The 23,845-nt window shown below is 45.8% G+C and overlaps 1 protein-coding gene across 1 annotated transcript in view; it reads right to left on the bottom strand.

Moving 5' to 3' along the window:
• MGAT4A (alpha-1,3-mannosyl-glycoprotein 4-beta-N-acetylglucosaminyltransferase A) overlaps window positions 1-23,845 on the bottom strand; it is a 140,446-nt gene that overhangs the window by 39,065 nt on the left and 77,536 nt on the right. Inside the window, exons 6-9 of the mRNA XM_029913506.1 lie at window positions 5,496-5,542; window positions 4,719-4,832; window positions 3,954-4,029; window positions 90-204 (exon numbers count right to left, since the gene is read on the bottom strand). Of these exons, the coding sequence (XP_029769366.1) occupies window positions 90-204; window positions 3,954-4,029; window positions 4,719-4,832; window positions 5,496-5,542 (352 nt within the window). The remainder of the gene's footprint in view (window positions 1-89; window positions 205-3,953; window positions 4,030-4,718; window positions 4,833-5,495; window positions 5,543-23,845) is intronic.

Below are 23,845 nucleotides of genomic sequence, written 5' to 3'. Positions count from 1 at the left end.
AGGTAGTTTTGAGGTCACAGCACTATTAATCAGAGATTCTGTGGTTGAACTTTTTCTTTTCAAACTACTAAAGTGGACATTTTTCTTACCAATGAAACCCAGCTGAGAAAATTCTAGAATCATCCAATCTTCAGAAGAAAGTTGAAGTGCAAAATTTTTTATCGTGCTGAAATAATTCTGCTTGACAACAATGTCATCTTCAAGCTAGGGAAATCAAACACTCGTATTAACACAAAGCAGGAAGAGCAAAGCAAAAAGAAAAAGTACAGCAAGGAAAAAGTAGTACTAAAATATATTTATCTATAGATTTCTAGTGCAAACACCACCCTGGTATCCAGGCATCATACACAAGAATTATTACTGTAGAAGCATGATCACCGTCCACCTATTTGAGGATAATTAATTTGGAGACTCTTTATAGCAAAAATCCAGGGATATAGACATCAACTATCTGGGAACACATAAGAGTGAACTGGATAGGAAATATTTTTAAAAACTTTTCTCTTTACAAGCATATAATATCCAGATAAAGATTCCGTTCCGCATGTACTTATCTGCAGTTAAAAAAAAAAAAAACGAGGAGCCCAGTGGCACCTTAAAGACTAACAGATTTATTTGGGCATAAGCTTGTATGGGTAAAAAACCCACTTCTTCAGATGCATGGAGTGAAAATTATCAGGTCCACCCTGATTGAATTGGCCCTGTCAGCACTGGTTCTCCACTTGTAAGGTAACTCCCCTCTCTTCATGTGTCAGTATATTTATGCCTGCATCTGTAATTTTCACTCCATGCATCTGAAGTAGTGGTTTTTTTTACCCACAAAAGCTTATGCCCAAATAAATCTATTAGTCTTTAAGGTGCCACCAGACTCCTCGTTGTTTTTATGGATACAGACTAACACGGCTACCCCTCTGATAACTTATAATCTAACAGCAGTTAAGTATCAATAATGATCTCTCATCCTTGATCAGAAGGCTGTGGCAATATTAAATACTTTAGTACACAACTACTGTAGTGAATTTGCTTGATGTTGCTACTTTCTGGCATATAATAGAACTGTACCAAAAGGGAAAGCACCATCTTTTAACTTCTATAATATTTTATTTGGTATTTTCCCCCACATATTTCTTAGATGGGAAACTGTAGGTTCCTATGTGTGCATTTTATAATAGCCAATAAAAATAACAACTTGAAAACAGAAGCTACAGTCCCATTCCCTCAATAGCAATTGTTTCAGCAAATGTAGAAAGCTATGATCATGGAAAATAAGCATAGAAATGTTTACATAATTCAAAGCAGAATGATTTCCATTTTAGAATTATGCTTTGAAGCAAATACTGGCATGATTAAACAAACAATTTTTTTTTTTAAATTTCAAATGTTCCATAGTAGTGAGTGTTTTGGACTCTATCCCCAAAATTGCCCACTTCTGCTTACAACTGTTGCCCATAGTGGATGCGCTGAATACTAGTATCCATACATATGTTTCCTCCTATCGCATGTATTGTTTGTAGGCACACAATGACTAAGTGTGAGTTTCCAGATATAGATTAATTGGTTGTATTGTTTGCTTTACTTCACATGAATACATGTATTATTTGTAACAAAACTGACATCATAGCAGATGACAACACAATAGTCTACAAAATGGCATGAGACACACAAGGTGGGTGAGGTATTATCTTTTGTTGGACCAACTTCTGCTGGTGAGAGAGACTAGCTTTTAAGCTTACATAGAGCTCTTATTTCAAGTCTCACTGAAGTTGGTCCAATAAAATATATTACCTCACTCACCTTCTCTCTCTAATATTTGGGACCAACATGACAATAACACTGAATATATAAAATGGCATGTCAACTGTGAGGACCACTAAAGTTACATGGGAAGAGAAATAAACAGATAAATGTAGGGGGGGAAAGATGAATCTCAACACCGATTTTTTATTCTTCTTCATGTATTTATTGTCACAAATATAATTATTTGGTAAGAACCAGTTTGAGTGATTCAACACAGTGTGAAAATAACGTGCATTACTTCTTATTTACTATATGTATTGGGGTAACATTCAAAGGCTCCAATCAGGATAGGAGTCCCATTGTGGTAGGTGCTGTACAAACCCCAGGGCAGGACCAAATCTTCCTAATAGCTTAAATTCTAAAATTACTGTCTAACTGCATCCATTGGTGTACTGTGAGATAGAAGGCCAAAGTTCAGGTGCCTTCAACCATCCTGATAAGAGATACTACAGGACAACACTGAAAGGCCTAGGTATATTGTGCAGAATCTGAATAAACAGAAGGAACTTTACACTTTTTTGTAAGCTTTTAACACCTTTATTTCTACATGTTTATGGTAGGATCTAACTGAAAATTTCTTCATGGCCATGATTCCTTATAAGCCAATCAGATCATCATTCTCTAAGGCCATTTTTAAACAGTAAATGTAGAGTGCAATATTGGTATTGTTACCCCTTTTTGATCCGAGCAGCTAGTCAAATTTCAGGGCTCTGGCAATGTTCCAGTTGCAAGTAAAACTGATGGAGTCTGGTAATCTCCTTGATGCAATCTTGTTTATTTACAAGGATTGTACAAAATCCTGCTTGTCTGAACGTAGGAGGAACAAAGAACAAAAGGGGAAGTTTCTTAGTTTACAACCCCAAGCATCTTTAGCTAACACCAGACCCAAAACTCTCTCTCTAGCTTTTTCCAGAGTCACATTGTGCTCACAGGCTACTGCTTGGCTTTCTTGCTTTTTATCTCTGCCTCTCTTTCTGTTCTTGTCTGTTCTCAGTTTGTGTGTGTTCTCTCACACGATACCCAGTGAAACCCTCTGTCCACATGGTGACAGTTTCTAGACAAAATCTAATAAGCCTTGTTTTAGGTGTGGTGCCTTAACTGTATCTTACAACTATCAAAGAAAGGGTGCGTTCACACACCAGTTTGAATGAGGTTTTAGCTCAACCCATAACAAGGTTTCACCCAGCTCATAACAGTATAACATACATTTTTTTTTAAATCTATGTACATTCAGTCTTCCAGGTGTCCTGCCAAGTCTTAAAGCGTTGCTGGACTCAGTTGCCTCACATTTTAGAAAATGGGAGAGTCATGGTTAGTTAACCACCAAGATAGGTCAGTTTTTTAAAAATTCTCACTTTAATTCACCTTCATTTTGAGACCTCCCAACTAATTTTCTTCTTTTCTCCCTGTGTACAGATATGTGTTCCATACTGTGATTAGGTGGTTTTATATGTCAGTAGGGGGCAGTGTTGGTAGCCAATGCTGCCTGAAGAAAACATGCTGCTGTTTCTTCTAATAGCAGCTCAAGCCCTAAATGTATCTGAGGAGGAGGAGAAGGTGGGGCTTCTACCTGGAAGCAGGAATAAGGTGAAATCTACTCAGGGCTACATTAAAGTTTATTTTAATTTTTCAGAACTGTTACAATTCTTACCACAATCTTAACTTTTAGTTAAAAGCAGTGAATCTAGCAACACACTTAAAAGCATCTGTACTCAATACATAGTCACATTAGCTTATATGTCAAAGGACAGAAAAACTGTATCTACACCTCTTCAAAACCAATTAAAAATAATGCAGCATCTAGAGCTCTACTTCCATCAACAACTATTCTATTGTTTCTTTGCATCACAGAGGCTCCACTCCTACCCCTTTCTTTGGCATATGAAAAAAACGAAATTAAATAGTCAGTGTTCCTTTATGTTTTTTTGCCACATCAGCAGTTTTTGGCCACACTTAAGCATATAGACAACTGGATTTCCAGTTTAGACAATGTATGTAATTCAACTTATACACATTCACTAATACTATAATAACCATAATTGCAATCACCCTACAAATATATAATCATTCTATTTATATTCTATTTAGGTTTTTGTGATGTGCCCATCACCACGGTATCTTTGAATAGCTTTACACATCAAAGAACAGCGATTTACCTGAATATAATAAATGCCCTTTTTCTGGGCATACATCATAAGAAAACAATAGTCCAAGTTTTGCTTTGTTCGCCATCTGAAATTAAATGTTAAAAAAAAGTCAAGGAATTATAAAATAAAAAATAATTTCACAATACATAGTGAATTGCATTACAAAGGATGACAAGTTATTACACATTATTCGAATGTTAGAACAATTATATCTGGCATTATTCTCTCAGGAAAGCCTCTGTCTGGGGAAAAAAAACCAAAAAAATAAAAAACAGGTCAATGCCCCCCCACATCCCCCCATATGCTGCAACACAAAAAGAGGAATGACCCAACTGAATCTGATCTCTTGCAGCTATTTGAGCTTTCTCTAAAAATATACTGGGTATTTCAAATGGTAACTGAACAATACTGTTGAGTTTCATACACTGTTGTATTCCTGACAGCATGAAGGAAAACAGAAAACAAGAACAGACAACCTACATGATGTTATGCAACAAAAATCTTATACGCTGTTATATTCTGAACTCCCACTGCACCTTCCCAGAATTTAACATTAAATGAAACCCACAAAGCTTAACATTTAGGCTTCAATCCTTAAGAAAAAAACATGCAGGTAGTGCTTCATGTGGATGCAGGGATTCACCCATTCAGTTTTCTTTGCAGAATTAGGGCCTCGTTTCCACATAATTTAAAGGATATACAAAAAATGTTTCCAGAATTCACACTCAGTCTGGCATTACAATAAACAAGAAAGGTCTGAGGGAAAAATCTTACCTGACTCTTTCTTTTGAGTCTCCAAATGTCTCTTTTAAATTTGTCAAGTCAGGATAGTAAGTCGCAGGTGGGGATATTATTTCCACCAAGCCAGAACTGATTTCTGTAGAAAATCTATCAGAAACATCAAGTAAATAAGTGCAGTGGGACTATTTATTTATTTATTATTGGTGCAGTTACTGTGTCTGACATAAAACATATCTGTAATCATTTAGAACAAATGCATAATGTTACCTTCACAATACATCAGAATGAGGGCTCATCTTCTAACTTTTATGATATGCAGGATTTATGTCTGGTAAAATTACATTCTTAATTTATGTTGACAGCACAATACGGCAGTAGAATTTTTTAAACAAGCAACATAAAACAAAACTAGTATAAAAGTTATTTTCCTAAGTGAGTCTTCCAGAACAATAACTCCTCCACTCTACACTATAGTCTAGTTAATCTAATAATGTCAATTTTTATAATACCTGGGCTTTCCCTTCTATAGCTCAGTTTGAGCATACCACTGCAAAGGATAGCATGAATGAAGGTGTCATAGAATCCATTTATGTCATGCCAACCCAATCCATTTATGTCACGCCAAATCCACTTAATCCCATTTACTGTTTTACAGTTTAACCTACTTAATTATTTCCCCTTGGTTTGTCTTCATGCACTTATTTTTTCTGAAACCAAAACAACCCTGAGAAAAAAAAGGAAGTAAACAAAACATTTCCCTCACACCACAGTTTTGTTATGAAAAAAAAACCCCCAACCCCCACAACTTACTCTTTCTCCAGGCTTGCTACAACACTGTGTACATAGTCAAGTTCTGTCTGGAAAAGAAAAAAAGAGCAGTTTTGGAGCTACACTTTTCCCTTTTAAAAAGAAAAAGTATTTTAAATAGTGACATTTCTCAACCATAATTTTAGAACACAAGGTGTTCAAACAACATAGAGAAAAGGGATTTTTTTTTTAAACTGGAGACGTAATTAAAAATAGTAACACTTTTTAAATGTCTGCTGAAAAAAAAGTTTGGTTGGGACTGACGTAATGAGATTCATGCCAGAAGAATTAAAAGTTAATCATAGTTTTTTTTCCCCTAAACCTACAAAAGTGATATTATGTCTATGAAGTGTTCTATATAGTGAAATTGCTAATTAAAAAAAATCGTAAGAAAAATTTAAAGTCTAGTATTTACACTGCTCTCAGGTGAATTTGTAGTGAAGTAACTAGATCAACTAGCTGCATTAGATTTCAAGACTCCTTCATAATTTGGGGTTTTTGTTTTGGCAGTGGGATAGTGCCAATATCTGTGCTGAGAGGAGCAGTGAGGGGGGCTTGAAGGCATATCTTGGTACTGGGAAGTGTTCTGACTCTAGTGCTGGCACGGGTTTCAGCATTGATATTAGTGGGCCTGTCTTTCTCGCTTTAGATGGTGGTGCTGGTGTCTTGGTGCTATCCTTTGTTAATGTTGAGGGCTTCTTTCTCAGTTCAGAATCCTCTCTGCGGGATAGACGTATTGCCTCTCCAAGCTGTGTTTGCACTCGGTGCGGGCATGCCTTTCTGCTCTGGAGGATGGAGTTGGGTCTCTCTTCCACAGAGTAGGCGCTGACACAATTGGCACTGAGGCCTTTGGTGCCAACCCAAGGTAGATATGGTCAGTATCAGGGATGCCAGTGCCTGCACAGATGGTTTTGGTGCCTTCTTCACCTTCCTTTTCCTTTGGAACCAGGGGTGTGGTGCCTAGTCATCAGAGCACTTCCCTAAGACAAACTTCTCTGTTCCTGTCTGGATCCAGGAGTGAAGACATCCTCCAAAGCTACCCTCCTGGATTGCTCCAAGAGGTGTAGTTTGAACTTGACATCCCAGGATTTCTGGGTCTGGGACAAAAAGAGCAGCAGATAGCATACTTACTGGGGATGTGTGCTTGCTTCCCCAAGATAGAACAGGCATCTGCTCTGTTAGTCTACCACAGGCATTAGTACACCGAAGGAAAGACAGGGTTTGAACCCAGTGAGTTTTGAATACACCATAGCTAGTGGTTGCCACCAAGCACTTCACCCTGCTGTACAGGGGGATGTCCAGGAAGGTCTCCCCAATCTGCCTCAACTACTTCATTTTTTGTTTTTGGCGGGGGTGAGGGAATGGGGGGGGGGGAGAAAGACCAACAAAACTTAAATGAAATTAATTAAAGGGAGAACCAAGATGACATTTCTTCACCAGAGAAGAGTTATAGAAATCAAAAGTGGGTTGAGTCACAGGCCAGGTTCTGTCTCACTACCATGGGCAGAAGAGGGAGCTGAGGGAGGGGCCAGGCCACTCTGTTCTTTATGCCCTTGTATGGGTGCACAAAGAGGCACAGGGCATACACACAGTCCCACCAGACACTGCTAGTCAAAAGATTCCAAGCTTACAACTATGTAGCGCTTGCACACCTACAGTGGCATCCATGCACACCTGAAGAATTACTAGTTTTAGGGAAAATATTTACAGATAAACAAGTTTTCTAGAAATAGACAACTCAAAGTCAGATTATTTCTTTTGGAAATAAACACATTAAAACCGTCATTTATAGCATCTATTAAGGCCCCAACTTGCATGCTTAAGTGCTTTCTTGAATAGAGATGGTCTCATGAATCAGGGTCTAAATTTTACAAAAGACAAATTTCTATTAGCAATCTCTTAAGTCTGATTTAAATAATGCTGCATAAATAACTTAAAGTTACAAGTCATTTAAATCAAATCCTGACCTTCTATAAGGTAAAGGTCACCAACATTCTAACCCTGCCATATTATACAACCTATTCTTCTGTAATATGTACCCATTCTGGAAAAAGTGAGCCTTTGAATTTATAAATCAAAGCTCAAAATCAGTCTTTGTTCCAGTTATTAATCTAATACTCTGAGGAACCGATTATCAATTTTCAAAAGAAAATTTCTAGCCTTTGACAAATCAAAGCAGATTCTGGCAGTTCATCAGAATGCTTTATTTACAGCCTCTTGCTGGTTATTCTTACAAATGATGGAAAACAAGGACAATTTATACTCTTCTTTTGATGTGCCCATAACTCAGATTAGCATTAATGAGCTATGTGCACTGAAAGGAGAATCTGCCCCAAGAATTTCTATAGCAATATTAATCTTGTTTGATTAAGACTACTATCCTTTGATTTTCATCACCATTTCAATTAAGAAAACCTGCTTTTATATTAACTAAAGTCCATTATAATGCCTAACAGAAAGCATCTTGAAATGCATTGGAGTAAGTTTCCTCCTGAAAGAATTCTGAACGAAAACTTTAAATATGTCAACATGCCTCATATCAAAAGCATACAACTGCTAGGTAGTCTTCTTTGTTCTCAAACTAAATCAGGTAAGGTCTGACTAGTAGGTGTATGGAAGACCTAATACAGCAAACAGTATTACTAATTCAGTAGACAGCACTCTTTCCCCTGAATCAGTATTAAACTATGCCCCGGAATAGTGAGAGGGGTGCCACCTTTCGAAGGAAAAGATATGTAGTGATTAAAAGATTCAAGGCCAACTTTTCACAAGAGCAGAGGCATTAGACCTGGTGTCCTGGAAAAATTACAATTCAGGTGGTTATACTCTTATCTGTTAGCAGGTGTTAGCCAATCGAGTGCTATGATTTTTCACAGCCAATGCCTCCTCTTAAGAAGGCCGGCAGGCAGGCAATCTTTTCCCAGGTAAGACCTTCCAGAACTAGAGAGAAGCCTTTTTGCCAGCCAGCTCTAGTCTAACTAAGCAGCCATTTTGCCAAAGCCCCCCCCCTTTTTTTTGCCTATTTGTATGTTCTTAGTGGGTGCATATTGCCACATTGTGGCAAGCACAGCAAGTGTGAGAAATTTGTTTTTCCTTGATATGGCTGCCACCAGTATATACAATGGATCTGATCTGATCTGGGAGAGGGCTGACTATGAGTAAGGCTGCAAGTCTGTCACAGAGATCACGGAAGTTACGGATTCCGTGACTTTCAATGACTTCTACAGTGGCTGGTGCTGGCTCAGGGGTTGGGCAGCCCTGGGCCAGCGGCAGCAGTTTGGGTGTGTGGGAGGGGGCTCAGAACTAGGGGCAGGAGGTTGGGGAGTGTGGGGGGCACTTATCTCGGGGTAGGGGGGCTCCCTCGCTCCCCACTGGCATGACCCCCCAGCAGCTCCTAGGACGTGGAGGGGCAGAGGGGTCTCCGCACCACGTGCTACCCACACCCGCAGGTCCCACTCCTGCAGCTCCCACTGACTGGGGTTCCTGGCCAATGGGAGCTGCGGCAGCCAGCGCTTGTGGTGGGAGAAGTGGCGCCCCTGTCCTGGCCCCTGCCTTCGCTGCCTAGGAGCTGCAGGGACTCAGAGCCGGACAGGAACCCCCTGCTGGCCCCGCCAAACCTCCTCCCCCAGCACCAGCAAGGGTCCAGGGCCGCACGCCGCAACCTGCCCCTACCCCCCCGCCCAAGCACCAGTGGGGGTGCCGTGGCTCAGCCCTCCCCTTCCCAGCACCAGTGGGGGTCCCGAGCCATCACCCCCAGCACCCGAGGCGCCCCTGGACCACCGCCCCCAGAGCACCCGTGGCCCCCTGCCCAAGTTTTAGTCACGGCAGGTATTTTTAGTAAAAGCCATGGACAGGTCACAGGCCCGTGAATTTTTGTTTACGACCCATGACCTGTCCATGACTTTTACTAAAAATACCTGTGACTAAAATGTAGTCTTAACTATGAGAACTAGTCAACAAGGTCCAAGCCTTAATGGTCTGTGCCATCCTCACAAACAACAAATACAACATTTCTTGGGACTGGCACAGTATTATTGACGTTTAGTGCCATGATTTGCCACCATTGCAGTTCCCTTCATAGATATGGTAAAGAATGGATGTTCAAAAAGGGTCCAGTGATCTGAGGCCAGCGACAATGACTTTAAAGACTCTAAAGGAGTGTGTGCATCAGGAACTAATTCTTTTTAATCCAAACTTTTCAAATAGGTTTATACTGCGAACAGATGCCTCAGATGAAGGGCCAGTGGCAGTTCTTCTGCAAGAAGTTTAGGGAGAAGAACTCCCCATATTCTACATCAGTGGTTCTCACCAGGGGTACGCCTACCCCTGGAAGGTGCCCAGGGGGTACATCAGCTCATCTAGATATTGCCTACATAAAAAGTGAAGTCAGTACAAACTAAAATTTCATACAGACAATGACTTGTTTGATGCATGCCTGAAGGACAAATGGGAGATTCTACTGAATCACCTGGTATCTTCTGCTTGATATGGAAGATCTTCAAGGTCTTGGTGAAATTAGATTTTAAGTACCTTTATTTTTCTTAGGACACTATTTTAGGATTCTCTGGAGCCTTGAGCATAGATGAGATCAGATTACATTCAATTCTCTCCCTCCAAGATGTCCCTATCTGAGAAAGGAAACAGTGAAAAGCACTAGATTTTTATTTCTATTATTTTGCCAGGGGCAGAGGGGACCAAGAACAGATTCTTAGAGACATTTGATGAGAGGGACAGGAAGATCTCAGGTGGACAGAAGCGGCCTTTCTTTGGAAGTTTCTTGGGAAAGGAGCAGGAGGAGAGAGCAAAGAAGCAGACACCCAGTCGATCCAGTCCGTGTTTCCTTGGTGAAGATTCCCCCCCTCTGCTCAGAGGAAGAGTGGGTCAGTTTAAGCGGGGGGAAAAACTGGATGTCTCCTAGATGACTGAATCTTGAGACTTCTAATCACTCTGGTCTTCTAGTGTGCTATACTGCAAATCCTCTGTGTCAGCAGGAGGGAGCTGAAGCATGGCACAGACATGCAGGTTCAGAGCCACTACTTTCCCTGCTTCTACCAGGCTTGGCAGAGGCAGCTTCTATCTGAAGGAATGAAGGAGAGGGTCAACTTGCACAGAATGCTACTGTTATGAACGGCTTAAAAGAGAAGGTAAAAGTAAAACATTTTCTTTCTGCCCTTCCTCCACAACTTCATCTGTGGGTCTTCTGTCATCTTGCTGCTGCGGGGCTCTCCTAAGGACTTGGAACAAAGATAGTGCCTTTCCAAAGAGACACCAGCTGTAGCTGCTCCAGAGACCTGACATTACACTTAGAATTGATGTGAAGAGGGATGAAATGGAGGGACTATAGGTGAAAATTACTGAATCTGAATTGGCTCCCACCTGTTTGATTGGTAGATGAGAGAAGACACACCCAGTGTACATACAGGTGGTCAGTTACATCAGGGGACAGCCATATTATAGAAAACACAGGTAACAATCCTTTACAATAATTTGTTTTCAGTGGCTTATAATTCTGTCAAAATTTAACCATTAGGACTGAAATTTTCCATGCTGGGTATCTGTTTCAGGCTAATTCTGCCTCTCCTGCCCTCCACTAAAAATGGTTCAGTTATTTCCTAGACTGAGGTTAGGGAAAATATGTTGTTTCCCCCATGTTAAAGAATTTTTATTACTGTTTCATTAAGAACTGTAGCACTTCTATGCTTTGGAGCAGGGACTTGAAATTTGGCAAGTGTGATCGTCCTAGTGTCAAGGATGTACCTTTTGCCGTCCCCATGAAAATCTGCCCAAATTTAACATTATTAGTCTCTGAAAAGTCATCGGTTTGCACATGTTCAGAGTTTTATTCTCAGCATTATTCTCTTAAGATTCTATCTGCACTGAGCATGCTCCATTCCCACACACCTCCGATAGGCCAACCAGACTGCACATATAGCATCCCCACCGAATGACTAAAGTATGCTCGAGCCCTGGGCTGGAGGGTAATGGGGAAGACTTTTCCTGCAATTGCTCCTTCCAATTGCAGAGACCCACTGTAGTGCCAGGCCTCAGAACTGAGAGCAGGAAGATGTCTCCTGTGCTCTTAATGTTCCCCTTCTAGTGCCTAGGCGGTATGGAGGAGGAGAAGGAAACAGTCCGACTTGAAAGCCAAAAGTTGAGGCGAAAGCAGGGGCAGGGATTGGATGTAAGCAATGAGCAGTGGAGAACTGAGATGGGTGTCTAACCACTTCAGCACACTTATCTTCAGAACCTGAAACGGAACCTAGAAGTCCTGAAACTCTGCATTCCTCGGCTCTCTAACAAACATTTGTGAATCCTACTGGCAAATTCTGAATCTCTTCCCTCCTAAGGGCTGTTCAACCTAGAGGATAACAGCTGACTCCTGCTACTAGTTCCTCCATTAGCTCAAGCAATAGAGGTATACACCATGGACCTAAATGTCCCAACCTTGATGACTTATGTAATGGACAGTATGATTCCACTTGATGGAATTTGTTTGTCCAGTTTGCTAGTAAGTCACATACAAAAATATGGAAAAGGAATGTTATGTTCGCAGAAACAAAGCACTCAAAACTCAGGAAGTGACAGAATTAAAGGTTACCAGTGCAATCTTAATTTGCCCCATGTTGTTATGATACATTGATGCACTATAGGATTTCTATATGCAATATATGATTTTTAAAAGAGCTGGTTGAGGAGCTCGCTGGACCATGAATGTTGATTTTCAATGTGTCTTGGAGAACTGTAGAAGTGCTAAAAGACTGGAAGAAAGCTAACATTTTGCCATTTTTAAAAATAGATAAACAGGATGACCCGGGTAATTGTAGGCCTGCCAGCCTGACATTGATTCTGGGCAAGATAATAGGATGGCTGATATGGGACTCAATTAATAAAGAATTAAAGGAGGGCAATGTAATTAATGCAAATCAAAACAGGTTTATGGAAAACAGATCCTGTCTAACTTGATATCTTATTTTGACGAGATTACAAGCTTTGTTGATAAAGATAATAATGTAGAGGCAATATACTTAGATTTATGTAAGGCATTTGACATGGTACCACATGATATGTTTATTAAAAAACTAGAATGATACAAAATTGACATGGCACACATTAAATGGATTAAAAGCTGGTAAAGGACAGTTACCTGTTCCGTAACTGGCGTTCTTCGAGATGTGTTGCTCCTGTCTATTCCACAGTAGGTGTGCATGCTTGCCACGTGCACTGGTGCCGGACGTTTTTCCCTTAGCAGTACCTGTACTGGGGGAGCACCGCGGCGACCCCTAGAGTGGCGCCTGTATATTGCGCTATAAGGGGAGCCACGGGCTCCCCCCACCCTCGGTTCCATCTTGCCGGACAACACCGACAGAGGGGAAGAAGGGCGGGGTGTGGAATAGACAGGAGCAACACATCTCGAAGAACGCCAGTTACGGAACAGGTAACTGTCCTTTCTTCTTCGAGTGATTGCTCCTGTGTATTCCACAGTAGGTGATTCCAAGCAATATCTGCTGGAGGTGGGTAGGAGTTCACGAAGGTTCGGGACGAAGTACCGCCGTGCCAAACCCAGCGTCATCCCTAGACTGGGAGACGATCGCGTAATGCGAAGTAAATGTGTGAACTGAGGCCCAAGTGGCCGCCCCACAAATGTCCTGGATGGGAACATGGGCGACGTAGGCAGCTGATGAGGCCTGAGCCCTCGTAGAATGTGCCCTGACGATCGGTGGCAGGGGAATCCCTGCCAGATAATAGCATGTGCGTATGCACGAGGTGATCCAGTGGGAAAGCCGCTGGGTGGAGATAGGCTGCCCCTTTGCCCACTCGGCCGAGGCAATAAAGATTTGAGAGGACTTCCAGTACGGCTTAGTCCGATCCAGATGAAAGGCCAACACTCTACACACATCGAGCGTGTGGAGGTGGCGTTCCTCGTTAGAGGAATGGGGCTTGGGACACAGCACGGGAAGGAAGATGCTCTGCTCCATATGGAAGGTGGAGACCACCTTCGGGAGGAACACCGGGTGTGGGCAGAGCTGGACTTTATCCCTATGAAAAACAGTATAGGCAGTGGCATAGCCAGCTTCTAAGAGGAGGGGGAGCAAACATAAAAAAGGCTCCCCCCCTTGGCTCCTCCTCTGGCCATGCTCCCCTTGGCTGGCTCCTCCGGCTGCACCGCCCCTCCCCCCCCCCATGGCTCCTCCGGCCCTGTACCACCCCGGCGGCCCCCCCGCTCCTCCGGTCGCGCCCGCTGCCGCCCCCTCCCCCCCCGTGGCTGCCGGCCGCCATGCTGCGCCCCCCACCCCGCTCCTCCAGCCGCGGCAGCCGGCCGCGCTGCGGGCCGCATGCTGCGCCCCCCCACTCCTCCAGCCGTGCGCCTGCCGCCCCTCCCCCCATGGCTGCCGGCCGTGCTGCGGCCTACGGGCAGCCAGCCTGCGCCCCCCCACTCCTCCAGCCGCACGCTCGCCGCCCCACCATGGCTGCCGGCCGCGCTGCAGGTGGCCAGCCTGCGCCCCCCCCCTCGCTCCTGCGGCCACCTTTGGAAAGGCGCCGCTTTTGACAAATTTGCTGAGGGGAAGCAGCTGCTTCCCCTGCACCCCACTAGCTACGCTACTGAGTATAGGGGGGTTCTGAGGTCAAGGCCCTGATCTCTGAGACACATCGGGCTGATGTGATCGCCACGAGGAAGGCCACCTTCCACGAGAGGTGTGACCAGGAACACGTGGCCAGGGGTTCAAAGGGGGGCCCCGTGAGACGGGACAAGACCAGGTTGAGGTCCCATTGCGCCATGGGGGGCCTAGCGTACGGGAACGAACGGTTAAGGCCCTTCAGGAAACGGGAGGTCATCGAGTGGGAGAAGACCGAGTGGCCTTGCACCGGTGGGTGAAAGGCCGATATGGCCGCCAGGTGCACCCTGACTGAGGCAGGTGCCAGTCCCTGGGCCCTAAGGGATAAGAGGTAGTCCAGGATAAACTGGAGAGGTGCGGCGGAGGGGGACACTCCCCGCTCACCCGCCCACCTGGCGAACCTGGACCACTTTGCCACGTACGTTCGACGCGTGGACAGTTTCCTGCTTTCCAGGAGGACTCGCCTTACCTGCTCCGAACACCTATTCTCCTCCTCATTCAGCCACGGAGCAGCCACGCTGTCAGGTGAAGCGTGGCCAGATTGGAATGGAGGAGGCGCCCCCCCCCCCTCCCCGTCCTGGGAGAGGAGGTCTGGGCGGAGCGGTAGTGCCCTCAGGGGGGCCGCTAAGAGGCATAGGAGGGGCCCGTACCAGTGCTGGCGGGCCCACGCCAGGGCTATGAGAATGACTTCGCCTTGTCCGCCTTCACCTTCTGAAGGACGCTGGCGATGAGGGGGAACGGGGGAAAGGCATACAGGAGCTGGCCCGACCAGCTCAGGAGGAACGCGTCGCAGATCGTGCCTTCCCCCACCCCTCCCCTGGAGCAGAACCAGGGGCAATGCCGGTTCTGATGGGTTGCAAACAGGTCGATCTGGGAAGCTCCCCACTCTTGGAAGAGCCGGTGAGCGACCTCCGAGTGGAGCAACCATTCGTACTGAGGGGAGAAGACCCTGCTGAGGTGGTCCACTTGCATATTGTGGACGCCCGGGAGGTGAGCCGCCCTCAGGGAGATATCGTGGGCTATACAGAACTCCCATAGGTTCAGGGCTTCCCGGCAGAGGGCTAGGGAGCGAGTCCTGCCTTGCCTGTTGATATAGTACACGGCGGCGGTGTTGTCCGTGAGGACTCTGACCACCTTGCCATGGAGGTGCGTGAGGAAAGCCATGCACACCAACCGTACCACCCTGAGCTCCTTGACGTTTATGTGAAGGGGCAAGTCCGGGGCCGACCACGTTCCCTGGGTTTGCACGTCCCCCGTGTGGGCTCCCCAGCTGAGGTCCGAAGCATCGGACATCAGATCTATGGACGGGTTGGCCTCCCTGAAGGGAACCCCTTGCAGCATATTGTTCGGGCAGGACCACCATAGGAGGGAAGCCAGTATCGGGGACAGGACCGTGAGAACCTTGTCCAGACCGTCCTGAGCTTGGGAGAACTGGGAGGCCAGTCATAACTGGAGGGGCCTCATACGGAGCCTGGCATGGCAGACCACGTAAGTGCATGCCGCCATGTGTCCCAGAAGCCGAAGACATGCCCTCGCTGTGGTCCCCGGGAAGGCTGTGACCGAGGCGATGAGATCCCTTAGGGAATCGAACCTGTCCAGGGGGAGAGAGGCTGTGGCCCTGGAGGAATCCAGCAGGGTCCCAATGAACTCTATGCGCTGAACGGGCACTAATGTTGATTTGGTCTCGTTCACGACCAGGCCTAGATCAGCACATGTCGACAGGAGCAGCTCCATGTGGGACTCCACCTCGAAACGAAACTCCCCTTTGAGGAGCCAGTCGTCCAGGTAAGGGAAGATTTGTACATCCTCCTGCCTGAGGTAGGCCACCACCACGGACATACATTTCGTGAAAACCCTGGGAGCCGTGGATAGGCCAAAGGGGAGGACCGCAAATTGGTAGTGGTCCATCCCTACCATGAATCGGAGGAAGTGTCTGTGCCCCTCAAAAATATGGACATGAAAGTACGTGTCTTGAAGATCCAGGGCCACGTGCCAGTCCCTCGGGTCCAGGGAGGGGATAATAGAGGCCAGGGACACCATGCGGAACTTGGAACTGGTTAGAAATCTGTTCAGGTCACGCAGGTCCAGAATAGGCCTGAGGCCCCCTTTCACCTTCGGGATCAGGAAGTATCAGGAGTAGAACCCTTTGCCCTGGAACTGAACTGGTACCCTTTCCACTGCCCCTAGGTGAAGCAGCCGACCCACCTCCTGACGCAGGAGGCAGACATGGTCCGGGTCCCCCGGGGTCATCATGGAGGGTGATTTGGTGGGGGTGAGGTGAACTGTAACACGTAGCCCTTAGAAATGGTACTGAGGACTCATTGGTCCGAAGTTATACAGAACCACGCCCTGAGGAAGGCCGACAATCGGTTGCAGAACACAAACTTTATTAATCGGGGGGTTTCCCTGGCAACAAGTCCGGTGCCCCCCTGGAAATAGTCAAAACCTCCTCTTTCCCTGCCTCTTGCCCTTAGAGGGTCCAGGCTGCGGGATAGAGTGGGACTGCCGCTGAGACTGACGCATCTGGTCTCTGGGTCTTTTGTACGGGGGCTCATATCTGGTTCTTGTAGGTTGAGCCGCCGGAAGCGATTTGGCCTTGTCCTTAGCCGGAGGAACGTAGAGGCCCAAGGTCTGCAAGGTGGTGCGGGAATCTTTCATCCCATGCAGCCTGACGTCCGTCTGGTCCGCAAAGAGCACCTTGCCATCGAACGGGAGGTCCTGCATCAGAGATTGGGCCTCTGTTGACAGCCCGGACAACAGGAGCCACGACACCCTGCGCATGGTGATTGCGGAAGCCATCAAGCGGGCCGCCGTGTCAGCAGCATCGGACGCAGCTTGCAGGGCCACTTTAGCCACCGCCGACCCCTCTTCTATCAGAGCCTTGAAGTCATTCCTGTCCTGGTCCGGGAGGAGGGGCTCAAATTTAGGCAGGGACTCCCACAGGCTGAAGTCGTACCTGCTCAGTAAGGCCTGGTGGTTGGCTACGCGAAGCTGGAAACTAGCCGACGAATAAAATATTCTGCCAAACTAGTTCAGTCTCCTGGCGTCTTTGTTTTTGGGGGTGGGCGCAGGCTGGCCCTGACGCTCTCTGTGGTTCACCGATTCCACCACGAGCGAGTTGGGTGCCAGGTGGGAATACAGGTATTCATGGTCCTTTGCCGGCACAAAGTATTTCCTCTCGGGCTTTTTCGAGATTGGGGCCAAGGAGGCGGGAGTTTGACATGTTGGCAATACCCTGGTGCAGAGGCAGGGCCACGCGGCCCAGCGCTGAGGGAGACAGGACGTTAAAGAGGGACTCAGACGGACCCTCCATCTCCTCTGCCTGCAGCTGGAAGTTGGAAGCCACCCGCTTTAGCAGGTCCTGGTGCGCCTTGAAGTCCTCCTGCGGGACCGATGGCAGAGGCGCCGCTATGGTGTCGTCCGGTGCCAGAGAGAGGGCCCGTACGGAACCGGGTGCCTCGGTCGGTGCCGGGGCATCGGGACCGAGATCAGAGTCCTAGCACAGGTACGCTGACTCGTGACCTGCTGACTTGTCCCGCGGGCGGCCAGAGGAGGCCGATGGAGCCTGGGACACTCCGGCGACGGAACGGGTCTCCGTTTGGGCTGGAACTGATGGCCACGGTGCCCACTGACCCCACCGTCCTTGCCACGGGGTCCCTTGCCATTGGTTCGACTGAGCGCGCGATGGCAATATGTGTCCAGGCAGAACGGTGCGTGCCGAGGATGGGTGGATGGGTGCTGAGGTTGCCGAAGAATGCTCGGTGCCGCGGGAGCGGTAGGAGCGGTGTCTGTGACGTCTCCCTCGGGACCGGGATCTCGACGACGATGAATGGTACCCATGCGATGAACTGCTTCGGTACGCGTGACGGCGACGCGAAGCCCGGAGCCCTGATGCCGAGGTACCCTGAGAGGAGCCTCTGGTGTGACGTCTAGACGAGAGGGAACTGGAACAGGAGCGCCGACGTCTGTCCCGTTGGGAGTGGCTCTGGTACCCACGACTAGCAGGTGAGCGTTCCCGGTGCCTCTCCCGGTGCCTATGCTCGCTGGCAGGCAGTGTAGAGGGTCCCCACGACTCCTGTCCCGACGGCGGCCCGGACGGTCTGGCTGGCGTCGAGGGTGGCCGGGAGCTGTCAGAAGAGCGGCCGCTGCGCGCCGAGCGGTGCGGGGAACGTTCTTCGGAGCGGGAACTGCAGCTGCTTGGAGAGGTCTGGTGGGCACCCAAAGGGGGCTTGCCTCGCGACCTAGGGCCCGTACCCGTTTGCGAGCTCGGGACAGGCAGAGACATAATGTCCTTCGCAGCCTGCACCGCCTCCGGCGTCGACGGCATCTGTACCAGTGGGGATGCCTAGGCCGACGGTACCAGGCTGCTCCGCTCCATATGAGTCGGAGCCTTTGAGCCCGGGGGGGGGATCGAGGGCTGCCCAGCGCGGGACCAGCCTCCCCCTTGTCCTTATCGCGGCGGCATGATGAGGCTGGGCCCTTCCCTTGCTTTTTGGAGGGAGAACGGCGCCGACTGGTCAAAGGGGCCTCGCTACGTACCGACGACGCGGTGGCCGGCGCCGAGTCCGATCTGCGTACCGGCGTCGGGGTCAGCGCCGTCTCCATCAGGAGAGCTCAAAGTCTGAAGTCTCTCTCCTTCTTGGTTCTTGGCTTGAAGAACCTGCAGATCTTGCAACAGTCGCTGATGTGAGTCTCACCCAGGCAGCGAAGACACTCAGCGTGAGGGTCGCTCCTGGGCATAGAACGGTGACAGGAGTCGCACGACTTGAAGCTTGGGGCACGGGGCATGCCCCGAGCCCACTCTAACAACTGAAGAACGATTTACAACGGTACCACTAAGGACGAGAAGAAGGACTGCAGCAGAGCTGGAGCACAAAAGTTCCGACTACCTTCACTGGAGGCAAGAAGGAACTGAGGGTGGGGGGAGCCGTGGCTCCCCTTATAGCGCAATATACAGGAGCCACTCCAGGGGTCGCCGCGGTGCTCCCCCAGTACAGGTAATGCTAAGGGAAAAACTTCCGGCACCAGTGCACGTGGCGAGCACTCGCACCTACATAGGAGCAATCACTCGAAGAAGAATTGACAGGTCTCAAAATGTAACTGTAAATGGGGAATCATCAAGTGGGTTTGTTTCCAGTGGAGACTCACAGGGATTGGTTCTTGGCCCTATACTATTTAACATTTTTATCAATTACCTGGAGCAATAAATAAAATAATCTGTAGGACTTCTACTTTACTGGAAGTTGGAAGCTGTATAGTTAATGAGAGAGAGGACTACAGGAAGAGAAAGGATGCTTTCATGTTAAGGCAGTTGAATGCCATGCTGGAGAACAGAATTCTATCCTTGCCTCACTCACAAAGTTATTATATTGATGCTAGGTAAATCCTTTAAACCAAACTTTTCACAAGTGGCCATTAATTGTGTGTTACTAATTTTCTAGGTGCTAACCTTTAGGCACTTAGGGCCTGATTTAGATAAGTGCTGAGCACCTAGAACAGCAACTGAAATCAATGTCAGCTGTTCTTTGAACATATAAAGTGCTATACAAATGCTAAGATACTCTCAAAAATTAAGCTCTAGTTAGGCACCCAAAGTTAATGGATATTTAATTTTGGCCTTGATGTCTTTGAGCCTCAGTTCTTCAGATGTAAAATGCGTAATACCACCATATTACTTCACAGGGTGGATGTAAGAATAAATTGAACAGACATTTCCTATCATTTCCTAACTTTTAAGTGCTTGATTTTCCAACCTTAACATTTTTTCAACATAATATGAATAAAGTTAAACCAGTATGAAGGTAAATCTATAGGGGAAGGAAGATGAAAATGGTTAGTGACCTTGAGGAACTTCAAATGTAAGATTTTAAAATTTGATTACTTAGCATGGAAAGGAGGCATAGGAGAGTGAGAGACAGTGTGTTGGGGGGGGGAGGGAAGGACAAAAACATAGGTGTACATTATATTTTACCAATATGTCTGATGTAAAGGTCACTGATTATTTTAACACAGACTTTGAGACTGTAGTATATTAACATTGATTGCTTTCCCCCCCTCCGTAAACTGTGTCTCGCTTTACATACTAACTGGATGTAGATGGCCTCCAATAAGACAGGCATAACTTTGCAAACTAGTTCTGTTCCCTCACCATCCTACATTCCTGGAACTGCATTTCTTACAAAACAAATAATATGGGATTGCAGGAACAAAACCAGACTTGTATTAATAGATCTGGCATATTTGGTTAGTGAAGAAAGCATGTTTTCAAAAGTGTTGAGAAATCTCTGCTGCTTTTGTGGAGATCAAGACACCATATGAAGGAGCACATTTATGCTGCTACAGTTAAGGTTGTTTTAGGCACTCTCTTACAAGCCTTACATTTACTCAGCCATAATAATTTATTCTGGGTTGAAATTTGGCACACAGTTTCAGTCCTGGAGAAAACTGTTTTCATGATTAGTCTAAACTTTAAAGCTTTTGCCTAAAAAACATGCTTTGACCAGGAACACTTTAATATTTATTTGTATTTTAAGATCTTTAGGGCTAAAAGTAAAAATTTGCAAGCGATTAACTCATAACATGGCTTGTTTTTGCAGTTAATACACAGGCTTGGAGAACTGGGTTAGAAGTTACAGGATCAGCAGCTGGCTCTTTCACAGACTGTAATCCTGAGCGAGTGCTTGTCTATACAGTGCAGCAATGTGCACTACATTGGTATGATTTCTAAAGCACACTAACATGTTGTCCACTAACTGGTCCATGTAAACCCTGCTGGTGCACACAAAGTTCCCTGTTGTGCTTTCTACATGGATCTGCTAGTGCACTTTAGAGTCACACCCCTGTAGTGCACAGTGCCGCACTGTGTGGACAAGCCCCAAGTCACTTTCTGTGTCTGTGTTCTGTTTTGTGAAAAGGGATACCAGTATTCAAAAATATTCAACAAGATGCATAAACACATACAACAATTTTTGCCTCTAAATGCATTTTTCTAACACAGTCTCTTTCTTGGCACTATAATTGGATTTTTGAATGTTCGTTGTATAACACAGAACTGCAAGTACAGTGTTTGCTCTGTATCCAAAGAGAAATGCATCTGCCAACAGGCTGAGGTTTGTTTGCGGTAAGGACTGTGCTGGTGCTCTGTACTTGAGTTTACTATCTGCGCTTTTGCCTACTGATATTGATGCCCTGAATCGTGCAGAAACTGGAAAAGCAGAATTCCAAGATATGATAAAGGTGCCCTGTGAGAAACTCTTATGTATGCAAACACTATTTACTGTAAAATAATTTAGAAAAAAGTTCTGGCAGTATATTTTAGAATAATCATCTGTATGGTGCATTGATGTACATATTGCCTTTCAAAAAGAGTAGGAGATGTTCCCTGCTAGGACATGCTTACAATTTCAGAGCCCGTTCTTGTACCCCTTAATCACATAAGACTCTCGAATTGTATTCTTATTGAGTCACATAGCAGCTATCTAAATCTGTGATCGTAATTGTTTTACATTCTAATTCCTTACTTCGTACCATGTTCTTACAGGATGCAATTTTCAGAAGCACCTAAGTGACTTAGGAGGACTTTTGCTCCTAAATCACTTAGTTTCTTTTGAAAATCCTTTCCAGTACACCTCTACCCCGATATAACGCTGTCCTCGGGAGCCAAAAAATCTTACCGCGTTATAGGTGAAACTGGGTTACATCGAACTTGCTTTGATCCGTCGGAGCACGCAGCGCCCACCCCCACCCCGGAGTGCTGCTTTACCGCGTTATATCCAAATGCGTGTTATATTGGGTCGCGTTATATCGGGGTAGAGGTGTATGTACAAATCCTGAATAGGTATTGAGGGATTTTTTCCTTGAAAATTCTGAAATGCCTTGCTCATGAAGATACATTGTCATCCCTTGCTCACACTGTTTTAGGTGTCAAATTAGAGATGCAATTAATATTTTATTTATATTCACTTCATCTGAATAGTTGCTATTTTTAGGTATTTATATTTGAACAAATACTGAGAAACAAATAACCAGAGTGAAATCTGGCCCTGTTGAATTCAACAACACAACTCCCATTGACTTCCATAGGGCCAGGATTTCACCTTGACTATCTATACTGGCTGCCACATTTCCTAAATCCCAAAGCTCCTCTCGAATGATTTCCCCACCCCTCACCCTACAGCATACGTCAAGTTCAGGAAGAGAAATGCAAAGGGAAGCAAGCAAGGCACTAAAGTCAGGGAGTGCATTAGGACACTGACAAGTCACTGGGAAAGGAAACAAAGCTAAAGAGAGTCAAGTTACTGTAAATTCAGAGAGAAAACCTGCAGGGATGATCCAGACTCTATCTACACAAGCCATATTGTTTAGAATGGCTTTTATCTAGGCTCACAAACTACACAACCTGTAACTGTCTTACGTACAGCTAACTATAAATAAATACATTGGAAACCATCAAGAGACATCTTTAAAAAGCAAAGCAGAAAATGATCCAACTCTGCCAAAACTGGTCATTCTATTTGTTGCAGTCATTTCTTCAAACTTTCTGATCCCTTGTATCATATAGGTGGGGAGGATGAGTACAGTATGAAAATAAAACAAAAGGAATTAACCACTACAAAAGTCGCTTCCCTAAAATATGAATCTAACACTGCAAAACTGACAATTCTCTAAATCAGTGGTTCTCAGACTTTTGTACTGGTGACCCTTTTCACATAGCAAGCCTCTGAGTGCAACCTCCCTTATAAATTAAAAACTCTTTTATATATTTAACACCATTATAAATGCTGGAGGCAAAGTGGGGTTTCGGGTGGAGGTTGACAGCTCGTGATCCCCTTTTAATAACTTCATGACCCCCGGAGGGGTCCCAACCCCCAGTTTGAGAACCCCTGCTCTAAATCTTGTGTAATAGGCAGGAAACAAGGAAAAATATGTTTGGGGGTGGAAATGCCAATGAATAACTACTTAGAAACTTTGGTTTGTTGTGCCTTTAGTCATAACAGCTCAGGACTGCAGACACTAATCAGGCTCGTAGTGTTTACATATAGTGTGCTGCAGGAGTGGTGAAACTATATATGACAGTGAAGGAGAAAGAGAACTAAAGGATTAGTCTTCAATAATAGTTTGCTATGGAGATGTAAATGGAGAAAGCATATATCCTCACCAAAGGGAACAAGGAAAGAGGATGGAAGGATTTGTGAATAGTCAGAATTGTGTTTTGTTTAGTTTGCCTACAATTCACCTTTCCCACTGAAATGAGCTGAAATGCTTCCAAGAAGATATGTGTTATCATGGCAACAAAATATAACAAAAACAAAACCCAAAGCAATCTGCAACCAGGATACATGTGGCTAGTTGCTGCTCCATATTACAACCAGATAATGTGAATGGCATAGTTTAGCAAGGCTGCACTTCGTTATATATTTTTATTTGTAATAGCATTCCCTTTCTTTTACCCTCAGATTGGGCAGAAAAAAAGGTTACCTACCTTTCATAACTGTTGTTCTTCAAGATGTGTTGCTCATGTCCATTCCATTCTAGGTGTGTGCAGGCCCACGTGCACAGTTATCCGAGATTTTTGCCTTAGCAGTATCTGTAGGGTCGGCAGTGATGCCCTCTGGAGTGCTGCGCTCATGTGTCTGTATATTAGGTGCCGCCAGTCCTAAGCCCTCTCATTTCCTTCTTGCCGGTAACTCCGACAGAGGCGCAGGAGGGTGGGTAATGGCATGGACATGAGCAACACAT

This window comes from Terrapene carolina, unplaced genomic scaffold, assembly GCF_002925995.2.
Source record: "Terrapene carolina triunguis isolate 2854851 unplaced genomic scaffold, T_m_triunguis-2.0 Scaffold21, whole genome shotgun sequence".
NCBI classification, from domain to species: Eukaryota; Metazoa; Chordata; order Testudines; family Emydidae; genus Terrapene; species Terrapene triunguis.
The sequence above is the reverse complement of the archived record's forward strand: the minus strand, read 5'-3'. Positions and strand labels throughout refer to the sequence as shown.